This window comes from Ailuropoda melanoleuca, chromosome 4 (assembly GCF_002007445.2).
Source record: "Ailuropoda melanoleuca isolate Jingjing chromosome 4, ASM200744v2, whole genome shotgun sequence".
Classification (NCBI taxonomy): domain Eukaryota; kingdom Metazoa; phylum Chordata; class Mammalia; order Carnivora; family Ursidae; genus Ailuropoda; species Ailuropoda melanoleuca.
The window spans coordinates 143,721,544-143,734,724 of record NC_048221.1 but is presented as its reverse complement, the minus strand read 5'-3'; the positions used below and the strand labels follow the sequence as shown (position 1 = coordinate 143,734,724).

At 58.6% G+C, this 13,181-nt stretch overlaps 1 protein-coding gene across 1 annotated transcript in view; it reads right to left on the bottom strand.

Annotated features, from left to right (window-relative positions):
- The window catches only part of MYT1L (myelin transcription factor 1 like), a 435,752-nt gene that overhangs the window by 14,343 nt on the left and 408,228 nt on the right, over positions 1–13,181 (bottom strand). The window contains exon 22 of the mRNA XM_034659976.1: positions 1,253–1,344. Coding sequence (XP_034515867.1) covers positions 1,253–1,344 — 92 coding nt within the window. The remainder of the gene's footprint in view (positions 1–1,252; positions 1,345–13,181) is intronic.

Here is a 13,181-nt window from a genome sequence, read left to right as displayed (position 1 = left end):
GCCTTCCTGCCAGGGGAGGCCGTCTCAGATACAGCCTCAGCGCAGGAGGCCGGGGTCCCTGGGGCCAGGGCCATGGCACGCAGCTCTTGGGATAGGTCCAGGGACTTTGCCCAGGTGTGACCCACGTCCTGCAGTGCTTGGCGCTCTGAGGAGCCCACAGTGAGGGCAGCGTCTGCCCTGGACCTCTGCTGCCCCAGCTCCACGGTCGGCCCTGATCCACGTCAGCCCCCGGCTCACAAAGTCCTCCGAGCATTGAGGAGGGGGCCCAGCTCCTGGCCTCCAAGGCCACAGTTTGATGAGAGCTTGCAGATTGCACTCCGCTCAGTAGCCCCTGGGGTGACGTCCTACGGAGTTCCCACCAACACCGAGTTAGTGGCTCCCACCGGCCCGGCTCTGCTCATGTTCACCGGCCGGTCAATGTGTGAGCTTGTGTTATGTGTATTTCTGCTTGAAGACACTTCCTTAATGCACAGTGTTGATTCATGAACTCTGACCTCACGGCCAACAGCGCACGGCTCGGCGTGGATGGGGCTCACCTAACACACCGGTGTCCCCTTCGGTGCCTCACAGCCCTCGTGCAGGGAGCACTCGCCCAATCCACGCGTGGGGACCTTTCGTGCAGAAATCATCAACAAAAGCCACAAAAATTGGAAAATGTCCCATTTAGGAAACTATGGAAAGGACCCTGTTACAGGGTGAGCATGGCCTGTCCCCTCAGCCAGCAGACCCACACTGCTCTCGCCCTGCCACGTCCCCCGTGACCATGGACACACCACGAGTACTGACTTTGGGGCCCCAGAGGAACTTTGGCAGTAGGCGGATTCACAAGGATGAAGCTGGGCCCCCGGCCCTCCCGGGGGACCCCTCCACTCCACGCCCCAGGCACCCACAGGCCCTTAGAGGGAGACGGTGCTCGGGAGTGGTCCGACTGTCCGCCAGCTGGGAAGCTGAGCGCAGAGGGACAGGAGTGCTGTCCCGGACTCGGCCCCTGCAGGAGGGCCCGGGAGCAGAAGCACAATGTGGGGCGGGGTGGGGGGCGCCGGGGTTCTGGGGAGAAAGTCACTGGGACTGTTAGGGATCCCAGCAAGTTTGGGGATGCCCCCTCCTCCCACCGAGAGCACTGGCTTCTCAGATGCGGCCGGAATAACCCTGCCTGGGCTCTCCAAGCAGAGGCTCTGCAGCCTTGGGGCTCAGGGCAGGCGGAGCTGGGTCCGGGCACCCGGCCCGAGCAGCCCCGGGGAGGGGTGCTCACCGTTGCTGGCCCGTTGTCGGATGGTCAGCATCTGCTCTCCCGACAGCTTCGCCTTCTTCATGGCTGACGTGGCTCGTGGGCACCCCGACAAGCTGGGGACAGGACACAAGGTGGCATTAGTTACGGGTCTTGGAAGAGCCCCCAGCCCCGCAGAGAGGAGTCAGAAGCAAGGCACGTCACCGAGTCATTTCATCAGACTGGCTGCCGGCAAAGGACTTTGTGCAAACGGAAACGAGCCATGGTGTGGACACCATGTGGCCTCGCTCCCTGCACACGAGGGTGGCTGTGTCTGCCCTGGCTTCAGGGACAGTTCTGGGCCGACACACGGCAGGGCTGGGCCTCAGCGGGAGTCACAGCAGCCGGGCTCTGGGGCTGGAGCGGACACCCCCTTCACCACATGCCTCCTGGGGCTGTTTGGGGTTCTATCTTACTTTAGAAAACTTCCTTATTATGGAAAGTGTCAAACTTACACAAGGCCTGAATTCAGATTTAATTATAAACATACAGATGTAGGAAGATCTCACCCCAGACCCAACTGTTCTGGGTCACAACACATCCGGCCCCTCTGGCCGCTCCTGCCCTGGCCCACCTCCAGTTGATTATTGGGGGTGTGGTGATGGGTAGTAAGGAGGGCACGTATTGCGTGGTGCACCGGGTGTTATACACAACTAATGAATCATCGAACTTTACATCGGAAACCAGGGATGTACTGTATGGTGACTAACATAATATAATAAAAAACATTAAAAAAAAAAGGAGGGCACATATTGCATGGTGCGCTGGGTGTTATATGCAAATAATGAATCATGGAACACTGCATCAGCAACTGGGGATGTACTGTATGGTGACTAATATAACAAAATAAAAATTAAAAAAAAAACCCTAACACCAGGATCTCACTTGAATGTTTAAAACCTGTTTGCCGCTGACATCGAATGTGCGGGCTCTTCGCAAACTTCCGCGCCGCCCCTGGCGTTGCTAACTCTGGGTGCCCTCGGGGAGCACGTGTTCCGTGCCTGGAAATGGGTCCATGCGTCTGACAGCGGTCTTCCCAGGACAGCTCCCCTCTCCTTCTCCTTTGTGCTGTGTGTGCATGGAGCATGATTCCCTGTCCTGAGCACCTTACACCCGCCCGTCTGCGGTCCCTGGCTCCCAGGAGGGCTCCCGGGGACGCGGCCAGTTTGCATCCCGGTGTCGTTCCCTATCCGCGCTCATCGGGGCTGTTGCGTGGACGCCATCTCCTTGCCAGCCCAGTCTGCTGCTCCTGTACGCTCAGCTTCTCCCTGCCCGAATTCTCTGCCCTGAGAAGAAGGCGGTCAGAACGAAGCTAGGCCGCAGGGCGTGGTGTGCAGCACTGAGGGGGCAGGGGCAGTAAATCAAAGCTCGTGGAGTAGATGCACTCAGGTCCTCCCCTGGATGCCTAGAGCGCTGGTCCCAGGCCTGAGCACAGCAGGTTCAAACACTGACTCCCAGAGCACACGGACGTGCAGAACCTGACGGACCTTCCCTCGCTTCTCTGTTTTCAGGAAACAAAAGGGCCAGCTGGGGCTGCAGGTGCTGGCTTCATTCCAGGAGATGTCCCCTAAAGCTGGGACACCGAATTGGAGCACAGACAGGCCCACGGAGCCACGTGCTTTGTTCAAGCACGCCTGCCTGCACGCAGGGACTGCACGGTCCCCCTGGGTCCAGCTTGGAAGTGTCCCCTGGCACTGGCCTGGGTGCAGGGCGGGCTGTGTGCATCGGGGCGGCTTGTGCCGATGTCGCGTCGTGGTGTGCTGGCTCCTGGGGGCCCAGACGGCTGGAGGACTCGGGAAATGTCCCACGCCTGTCCCCTTCGGGGAGTGGACCACGCGCGCTCAGTGTGGTTCTATTGGGGACCCAGAGCCCATCATGGAAGCTCCTCTAATTAGAACTGCATTGCTCCGAGTGGGGATCTGGAAAGTCACAGAATTCTTAGTTCGGATTCCTCTGGGCATCAAATAGCTAACCCGTGGCCCCTGCAGCTTGCATCCCTGTGATGTCCAGCCCCAGCGGCAGCACAGCAAGGCCAGTGTGGGCTCCAGGCAAGTGGTTCAGAGGGACGGGGAGGCAGAGGTTTGATCAGGACACCAGCCCCACAAGGACCCCCTTCAGGAGAATCTCCCAGCTGAAAAGAGCTAAATAAGTGAATGTTTCTGGGAGGTGTGGTTATAAAGACGTGGAGGCAGGGAGGCTCGTCCACGGGAGGAGCACAAGTCGGCTTGCGAGCGCTGGCACGTGCAGTCCGGAGGCTGTTCGCCACCCAGGGAGCGGCTGGGCCAGGGCATTTAGAGGTGCAGGACGGATGGAGGGCTCAAGGTGGTGTTGGTGGCTCAGCCCCTCACCCGGAGGACACGCCCAGGTGCAGACAGCCTCTTTCAAGCCAAGTTTTACACCTTGACAGTTTATTTTACTATTTCGGCCTCCCTTGCTATTACGACCCTCTAACCATGCAACCTCTCACTTGCAAGAGAGGCGGCCCAGTCCACGCAGCTGGGCCTACAGCACAGACGCCTGTTGAGCTACTCCGAGGCACAGCCCCACCTGCTTCTGCAAGCCCGCTACTGAGGACCAGGCTGGGCCTGGTGGCCAGACGCTGACACCACGGGTGCTGAACCCTGCCGTGAGCTTGCTTCCTGGCACCCCAGGCTTTCAAGACGCCCAGCCCGGAGTGTGTGGGGGACAGGCCGACACTGGGACACTGCCCGTGGAGAAGGCTGGCTGCACCGGCGGAAGCCTCACCCTGCAGGACGGCCTGGGGACAGCGTCCTGCACCCTGGCCTCCAGGACCCCGGCGTTGCCTGAGGAGGGCTTCATGCGCTGGCTCTGCGGCTGTGGGAACCTTGCCCTGTCCACTTGCTCTGGTTCCGCGGTGGCACCTTCTGGAACCTTAGCCGCTGGAGATGGGAGCCGCTGAGCCTCTCCGGACGACTGAGGTCTGCAGCGCTCGGCCTGCGGCCTGGGATGGTTCTGCTCTCTCGGTGCTGGTCGTCTTTCTTCTGCTCCTCTCTTCTCCCACCTGCTGGAGACTTCGTTAGCTGGCTGGCAAGCCCCATGGATTCTTTCTCTAGTTTTTAAAAATTGTCTTCTTTCCTCATTTTGTAATTTAAGAGAGATTGGCTCAACTTTACACTCTAACCTTCTTTTTTTTTTTTAAAGATTTTATTTATTAATTTGACATAGAGAGACAGCCAGCGAGAGAGGGAACACAGCAGGGAGGGTGGGAGAGGAAGAAGCAGGCTCCCAGCAGAGGAGCCTGATGTGGGGCTCAATCCCAGAACACTGGGATCACGCCCTGAGCCGAAGGCAGACGCTTAACCGCTGTGCCACCCAGGCACCCCACACTCTAACCTTCTAACTGAACTTTTTATTTCACTTGTCTTTGTTTTAAAGAGATCTTTCTTGTTCTCCTGATTTTTCTTGAAGAGAGTTCAGTCATACTGTTCTGTTTATTCTCCTTTTCTACCTGATGACAAATTAAAAAAATTCTTTCTAGAAATGTCTGTTTTCTCTGAGCTTTTCTTTCTGTTTTAAAGTCTGTTCTGCTTCCCTTAAATGGCTGGTCATCCTTGGCTGTTCATTCCCATCTCCTGAGTATCGCCCACTGAGGCCTGTCTCAGGGACCTGCAGATTTCTGGGGGGGCCTCCCCTCCCGTCTGGAGGTTGTAGGGGACACACACAGGCTGAGGCTGTGGCCACAGCAGCTTGGGAGCCGGAGGCGGAAGGCCTGGCCCTGCCCTGGGCATTCCTTCCTCCCACACACTGGGGTCCGCGGTGTGGAGCGTCCCTTGTGCTGGGCGAGGGGGCACGAGGCCGGGTGTCTGGAGCCCCGCTCTCCTTATAGACATTTCCACCTCCTGCTCTGTTTGCGAGGCTGCCCTGAATCTTGCTGTCGGGTCCTGGGGTCCACGAGCCGCATGCTCACACCTGGCTTCCACCCCCTTGCGTCCATCCGTCTGTCCCCTCAGAGCCAGACCCGAGCTCTGCGTCCCCAGCACCTCAGCTCCCAGGATGCCGTGCATGTGAAGGGACGCTCTTTGCTGTCTACGTTTTTATTATTTTTATTTCGTGTGTTTATAGAAGGAAAGCAGGTCGTTTCAGCGGAGTTTTGAGATTGGCTGGAGATAAATGTGTTTTCAGGCTGTGGACCGGGATTCCCAGAGACACGGCTGCTGCCATGGGGCGCAGGGCAATACGTCCTTCGTCCGCACCGAGGGCGCCTTCGTCTCCCCTTCCTGTGGGTCAGGGCGGCAGGGAGCCCGGCTGCTCTTCCTCCTCAGGGATGACTCCGGCCGGTGCCTGGGCGGGGAGTGGCCCCAGGAGGACTCTCGGTCCAGGGGACAGACTGAGAGACAGCGGCCCCCGGCCCCTCATCAGCAGGAGCCCCTGAGAGGACACTCCGAGTGTCCGGTGAAGGAGCAGCAGGATGGGCCCGGGATGTGACGGCCACAGGCCACCACTCAGCCTGGCACCGCCCCTGTGTACCTGCCAAGGAACTTGATCTTTGTTGAGCCCGTTTGGGATTTGTGCTGAGGAACCTCATCCGAGCAGACAGTGAGGACTCAGTTTCTCTTTTTGTCTCTCCTTCTGCTTCAGAGCTAACTTCAGCATTTGTCATTGCCATGGGCCAGTTGTCCCCCCAGGAAGACACGTCGATGGCCCAGCTCCCAGAACCTGTGAGGAGGACCCTATTTGGAAAGGGGGTCTCTGCAGATGTGCTTAGGCTGGGACAAAGGCATGTGGGCCCAGTGACCTCGGCTCCCAGCCTCGTCCATCGAGCGGCCACACTGGGGCAGGGTGGCTGCAGGCCCGGCACGTCTGCCGTGAGGGTCCACGGTGGCCGGCCCACTGCTGGCAGCGGCACAGACTGTCAGAGGAGCGCGAGGAGTGTGGGTGACTCTCAGAGCAAGCGCGAACCTTCTCCCTGGGGGCCCTGGGGTGTCTGCGGGCTGTGAGCCCGAGTGCGGGAGCCAGGGCCGCCAGCCAGTGCCAGTGCCGAGCACGCAGCACCTGCTGCCTCCGCAAACCTCCCAGCGTGAACATCAGGAAAAGCCTTCCATGTCTCACAGGCGAGGTGTTTCGGAGACGCCAAATCCCAGGGGCAGCAAGAACCGCGTAGATCCGTGGGTGCCGGCAAAGACGTCAGGACCAGACGGAGGAGGGAGAGGCGTGGGACGGCAGGGCTGAGTGGGGGTGCCCCGGAGACCCAGGACACACTCGTGGCCGGCAGAGTCAGGGGCTAAAGACGACGCCGAGAGACATCAGTGAGCGCGAGTGGCCGCCAGCCAGCCCGCGGCTCCCTCTCAGGTGGTCCCGGCGCCTTTGCCGAGGATGGAACCGTGCGGAGCACCGGGAGAAAGCTAGCAGGGCGCAGGGGCACAGCGGGCAAGGACGCCTCAGGGGCTGCTCCCTGGCCTGGGAAGTACCCCCTCGGAGAGAGCAGGCAGCAGAGGCTGGACCGCAGGCTGAGTTCTCACCTCACGGTGGAGGAAGGACGGAAATCCGTGCAGTCACAGAAAACACGCAGAAAACACGCAGACCTGTAGAATCCGTATGACACAATCACATTGTAAAAATTGCCGTATTCCTGGGGCGCCTGGGTGGCTTTTAGCCGGTGAAGCATCTGCCTTCGGCTCAGGTCATGATCCCAGGGTGCTGGGATCGAGCCCCGCATCGGGCTTCCTGCTCAGCGGGGGGGGGGGGGTCTGCTCTTGCCTCTCCCTCTGCCCTCCTCCTACTCGATATCTCGCTCTCAAATAAATAAATATATCTTTAAAAAAATTGCTCTATTCCTGAAAACCTCTGATTTGCTTACGAATCGAGGGCTGATCAGAGCTGACTGAGGGTGAGAAGTTCTGCCGTACAGTCTGAGCCGTGCCCACTATGTGCCCTGAGGTCTTGGTGCTGTGTGTGTGCGCGCGTGTGCACGTGTGTGCGTGTGGTTCAGTTTCTTCATCTGTTTATTGGAGATAAAAATGAGTTTGTAATATTAATATTTTTGCTCGTTCATTGGTCTTCCCTATACAATTATAACAGGCTATGTTCCTCGAGGTAGAGACTGTAAAAATTTTTATTTCTCTAAAGATACTAGCACAAAATAATCTGTTTGTGGGAGTTCCTTTAAGGCGGCTCTGGAGTTCCTGCCCCGTGCCTGCACCATGGTGAAGCCCTCCCTGGGTGGGGAGGCGCGTCCAGCACACGGGTGCTCCTGTGTCCAGGCGACACCGCGTACAACTCAGTCCTGGACACGGGGGAGCGTCTCCTGCCATCTCAGGTAGTCGGAGGCCACATGGAGAGGGGGCCTCCAGCGCCAAGAATCCCCAGCCAACAGCCGGCACAAACACGGGGCCTCAGTCCTGGAGCCTCAAGGACCTGAATCCTGCCAAGACCCCGAACGAGTTTGAGGCAGACGGCGAGCTCCAGGAGGGGACGCACATGTTGACGCCTTGCTCTCAGCCTGCTGAGACCCCAGCAGAGGCCCACCTGGGCCAGGACGTGCGTGAGCAGAGGTAGAACCGGGCGCGGTTGAAGCCGGGGGCTTGCGGTGCTTTGAGCACCAGAGCGCGCTGGCTGCTGGTCAGGACAGCCTGACGTGTAGGTGAGCCTCCGACAGCCGCTGGGTGCTTGTCGGCCCCCGGAGCATTAAGACGGGGTGCGGGCGCGCCGCGGGTCCAGGGGAAAGCTCCTGTGACAATGAGACCGGGCCTCCGTGCCGAAGCCCCCCCACCTCCCCCAGCGAACCCCACACTGCACGCCCCTGCTGCCTCAGGCCAAGGAGGGTGAGTGGAGGCGACCTTCACCTTCGAGCTCTTCGCGGGGCCTTCAGGGGTCACGGTTTGAGGCAGATGTTGGATTTTTCCCTCCCAAATGTTTCCCGTCAAATATTGAAACATGGAGATTAAAATACAGGGTCACATAACTGAGGAACCGGTTTTGGAGGCAGTGGTCAGCACGGGCTGTGCAGAGGGGACCAGCCCCATGGGGCACGTCTGGACTGGGCCCGTCGGCAGCCACCTGCAAAGGGTGGTGAATTGAAGTCTCCAGAAGGCTTCGTCATGCAGTTAGGGAATCAGTAAGGCCAACTGCCTCTGGAGACAGCTCTGACGACGACGGCGACCCGGGAGGCAGTGAACCCTCAGGAGTTAGACTCAAATTTCACCGTGGGCTCTCTCCTTCTGGGGGCGCGTGTTGGAGGGGGGTGTGCGGACAGCTCTTGTCAAGGGCACAGGCCCCGCAGCCCCACATGCGTCCCCCGCAAAGGAGCAGAACTATGTCCTCAGCAAGATCTCGTTGCATCCCCTCTTCTTGGGGAGTTCCAGTCCCCCACAAAGGACAGTCCTTCTGCAGGGAGGGAGCTGTCTGCCAGGCCTCCTCTGGCAACAAGACAAATCTGGGTCCAGCGAACAGGCCAGGAACGAAGCACAGAGACGTCTTCCCACAGACGGGGCACCTGCTGAGACGACCACTGGGTGGCCTGAGGGGAGTGGGGGCCCAGCTCCCTTCCCAGAAACAGGCGCCCAGCAAATCTCCATCCAGCATGCCCTCTGGCCTTGGACGAACATCACCCCCTTCTAGGGCAGCGACTCCTTCTGGAGAGTGGCCAGCCGAGCCCTCTATCTCTCCTTCTCTGGTGAAGACATCTGGGATTTAGGAGCCCTCTCTTCTTGTGTCGCGAAGGGAAGCACGATGCGTGCAATCTGCTTTTGTGACAGAAAACCACTGACGGTCTGGGGAGCTCCGGCCATGACCTCCCAGTTTCCTCGCCTCTTGTAGCCGGCAGCAGAAGCCAGAGGAGAGGGCTCAGGGAGGGTGGGCAGGGTTACCAGGGGGCTGCACAGAGTCCAGAGGGGGTGCTCCTGGGGAAGCAAGGCCCCGGGTTCATCCATTGCTTGGATCACGGTTGGTAGACCCACAGATTTCCTGAAGCCGTGGCATTTGGATTTGTCATCAGAGGCTAGAGTGCAGACCTGGAAGCTCCTTGAGGGTCCTCTGTGCATTCGTGTGGCCTGGGGGGGAGGCGCAAGGTCTCAGCTGTGAGAGGACTCACTGCAGGGGCGGATATCTCCATGGTGGGCCCAGGACAGGGGGAGGGGGTGGGAGAGGCCTGCCCCACTCTGCTTCCCCTCTGCCTGGAGAAGAGCAGGTGATGCCCCCAGGAGGCCCAAAGGCAGCCTACTGGGCAAGTGAGCCGCAGTGCTCGTCCCGATGCCTCCCCAAGCCCCCGTACTGTGGGCGTCCTGGGCTGGGTCTTGCAGGTGTATACAGGTGGTCCATGAGTGACACCTGCCGGACAGGCTTTTCTCCTTATGGGCCGTGTGCCCAGGGGAGAGCCTCTTGCCTTGGTGCTGGTTGTCTGATCTCTAAATTCGGGACCACACAGATCTCAGGGTGCTGTAGTTCAGTGATTATGTGTTTGTAAACAAACTATGGCTTCTCAACACCCGACGGAAGCAGGATAACATAGAGTCTTGGGCTTACAAAGACTCCATCTCCCCCACATCCAAAGGTGGACTATATCTCCCAGCATCCCTTGCATTTGGTGATGCTGTGCCCTGGGTCTACCTGTGGGGCGGGTGGGAAGGAAGTGGTTGGTAGTGCTCCCCCAGAGACCAGTGAGATGACTGATCTCAAAAGTAGCTCACGGAGTAAGTTCTCAGGACGGTGACTTATTTTTAATGCGCTTCTCTTGGCAAGCAACAGGCAAAATAAACATCTGGAAAAAGGCGGGCTCCCCATTTGTGATGGACTGTAAGGAAACTGGAACTAAAGTAAATCAGGTTGTAGGGTCTGGGTGGGAACGTTTAAGAGGGTCCAGGACATGATCTTTTTGAAAAAAAAAATTCATTTTGGTCAAGCCCAATGAAAGACTTAGTTCTAAGACTATTAATTTTCCAAGGTAGGCATTAGTGACTGGTTTTGTGGTCTCTTCCTAATCTTACCGGCAGGGCAGTGAGATGGAGGTGATGGGAGGGCGGTGGGCTCTGTGTTGTGCCCACATGCAAAGAAGCAGGTGCGAGAGCTAAGGACCTCCCCCTCCCCCCCCAGCCTGCGGCTGCCTCCTGCACCTGTGCCCCAGGCGGGGTGGGGGAACCCTGGCGGAGCACTCCCCCTCTGCCCTGCCTTTCTACCTAAGGCCTCTCGGTCCCGGACTGTGGTCTAGAGCCTGCTGCCGCAGGACTTTTCCCCCTGCTGAAGCATTCCCACTGGGAGGGGGCCAGGCTGCTCCATATGCACTGAGTGAACAGAGGGGTCCTTCCTATTTACACTGATGTGTGGAGGCATTTCTTAAATGCTGGTATGTGGGGCCCAAGTGACGGGCTGTGGGTGTGCAGGAACCAGGAAATGGTTCCATGGATAGAAATCTTTGCAACAGAGCAGGACAGACCCTGAAGGGCAGGGACCGCTGGGTTCAGAGAGGGAAGGGGGCTTGTGTCATCAGGTAACTAAATACACCGAGGGTTGAGGGGAGGCCTCCTCAGAGGAGGAGGCCTGGATGGCAGGAGGCAGGCCACCTGGGTGTGAGTCCTGCTCTGTCACTGACATGCTGCACGCAGTCATGTCCCTCGTCTGGCTGAGTTCTAGTCTTTCACATGATGGTGCCCGTGTCTCTGGGCTCCCACAGACGCTCAGAGAGTTAACACAGGAGGGTGCGTTCAACGCTGTGGGCGCACGCACAGTGAGCCCCACACATGCTGAAGGATGAGGAGGCCTTTTCGGGGCAGAGGGAGAGGTGGAGGGAAGAATATATTAGGGAGGTGAGAAATGTGCGGATGAGGAGAGAACAGCGCTCAGCAGCGGGCTGGGGGGGAGGGGACGGTCCTGGAGATGCAGCCAGGTCGAGGGGCAGGCGGGCACAGGCTGGGCAGTGGGGTGCCCCTGCCCCATCAGCTGGCCCTCCCAGCTCTCTGCCCCCCCACCTCTTAATGACCCCCATGACCCAGTGTTTCCCCAGGGCTGCACCAGGCTGCTGCCCGCTTTGCTTTCTCATATCCTCCTGGCTGCTCCCTGGGCAGCTGGCGGACAGGCTCTGGGTCCTGTGGGCCCTCCCGGGACCCACGCACTGCCCACCCGCTGCCTACTCACCCCCTCTCTGCAGCAGCTTCTCGGACCCACCTGCCCCAACCCCTGGCCTGGGCTCTGACCTCCCCCAAGCTCTGCCCACCCGTCTGCCCAGCTCTTCAGTGTCTTTCTGTCCCTGGCTTTTTCCTTTCTGATAACAGGCTGCACCTCCCGCCCCAGCCCTTGCGGGATACTGTCCGCCCCACCCCGAATCTCTCCTACCTCCAGCCATATCCTCGCTCGCCCCTTTGACACCTGCCCTCTGCCCTCCGGCCTATCCCAGGCGGGTTTGGATCACTGGGTCCCCTTGCCTAGCAGTCCCCGACTGGGTTTTCTGGAGCCCTCTGCACAGCCCCCAGGAGGCACGTGTGGCTGGTCACTGGACAGGCCTCATTGCTGCTGCTTCGGGCGACAGCATTCGCTCTGCTCTCGGCCGGCCTTAGAAGTGACGATGGGGAGCAGCCCCGGTGGGGAGAATCGGTCACTTCTGAACACTCGAGAAGTATTCCCCTATCATGGAGAGTATGAGTTATAAAAATGTGCCGTATAATCAGAAAACAAAACTCTATTTTCCTTATTATTGGAGTGTTAGAAACACAGTCCAATAGAACTTTGATTTATATGAAAAGTATCTTGGTTTGAATGACTTATTTTTCATTTGAAACACTGTTTTTTAAGGAAGACCCAGCCAATCTTTAAGATAAAATAAGGCATTTTCTAGTCCTTTCCAGGGGCTCTGCCCAGGATACGGACTGGAGCCCCCCACCCACCCCTACAGAGTAGAGAGTGCGGCCCTCAGCCTCCAAGGAACAAAACAAACAGAACAGTTTCCCAACCAGTGTGGACGGCGGGTGTGCAGAGGTCGTGTGGCTCCGACTGTCCTTGTCCCTGGCTGACCTGCGGCCGTGACCTCCCTGAGGAGAAAACTGGGGACAGCGGCTTGGTGGGCCCAGCGGCCCCAGACCTGTGTTGCTTCATCTACTGTTTACATCCTGGCACCGTTAGACACTATCCTTTACCACCCGACGAGCTGTCACAGCTTGGGGGAAAGAGGAATAATAGGAAATTTCTGGGTCGGTGGAGTCTTCCCTTCCGATTCTAAACCCACTTTGTTTCCACAGTCCGGGGGGTCGTAGGAGTCCCGCATCTCAGAGCACCAATGGGGTCTTCCCGGGAGCCCTTCCTAACTGAGGCCTCACACGTTTGGGAGGACCACGGCCTGTGGCTCCAAGGGACGGATGTCTGCACCCTTGGCCTGGTTCTTGCCCCGGACGACTGTTCTCACGCCCTCAGGGAATCACGGTTTGCCTGCCCAACAACATAAACGAAAACAGTAGGATGTGGTTCAGCCATATAAGGAGGACGTTCCGACACCCGCCACACACAGGGGGACACCATGCCCAGTGAGATGAGCAGACACCAAAGGACACACTGCAGGACCCCACTCACTGGAGGTCCCGGAGGGGCTCTGATGTGCAGAAGCAGGAAGTGGATGGAGGGCGCCAGGCGCTGGGGGAGGAAGTGGGAGCGAGGGTTTATGGGGACACAGCATCAGTTTGGGAAGATGCCAATGTTCTGGAGATGGATGGGGGTTGCTGCACAACACGGTGAGTGACCTCAGTGTCACTGAGCTGTGCACCCCAAAACAGTTAAGATGGGAAGATGTGTTTTTTACCACAATGGAAGCAAAATGCAGTTGGCTCTGCTCACAGTGCTGTTCGTCCCCTTCCCCCACGGACCCCCTGGCCTGTTTTCCTTCACACACAGTCAGACCCTACAAGAGATGGGGCTCCATCCCCGACACCCTTGGGCTCAGAGCCTTGCCTGCAGGCACATCGAGGCAGACGTTCAC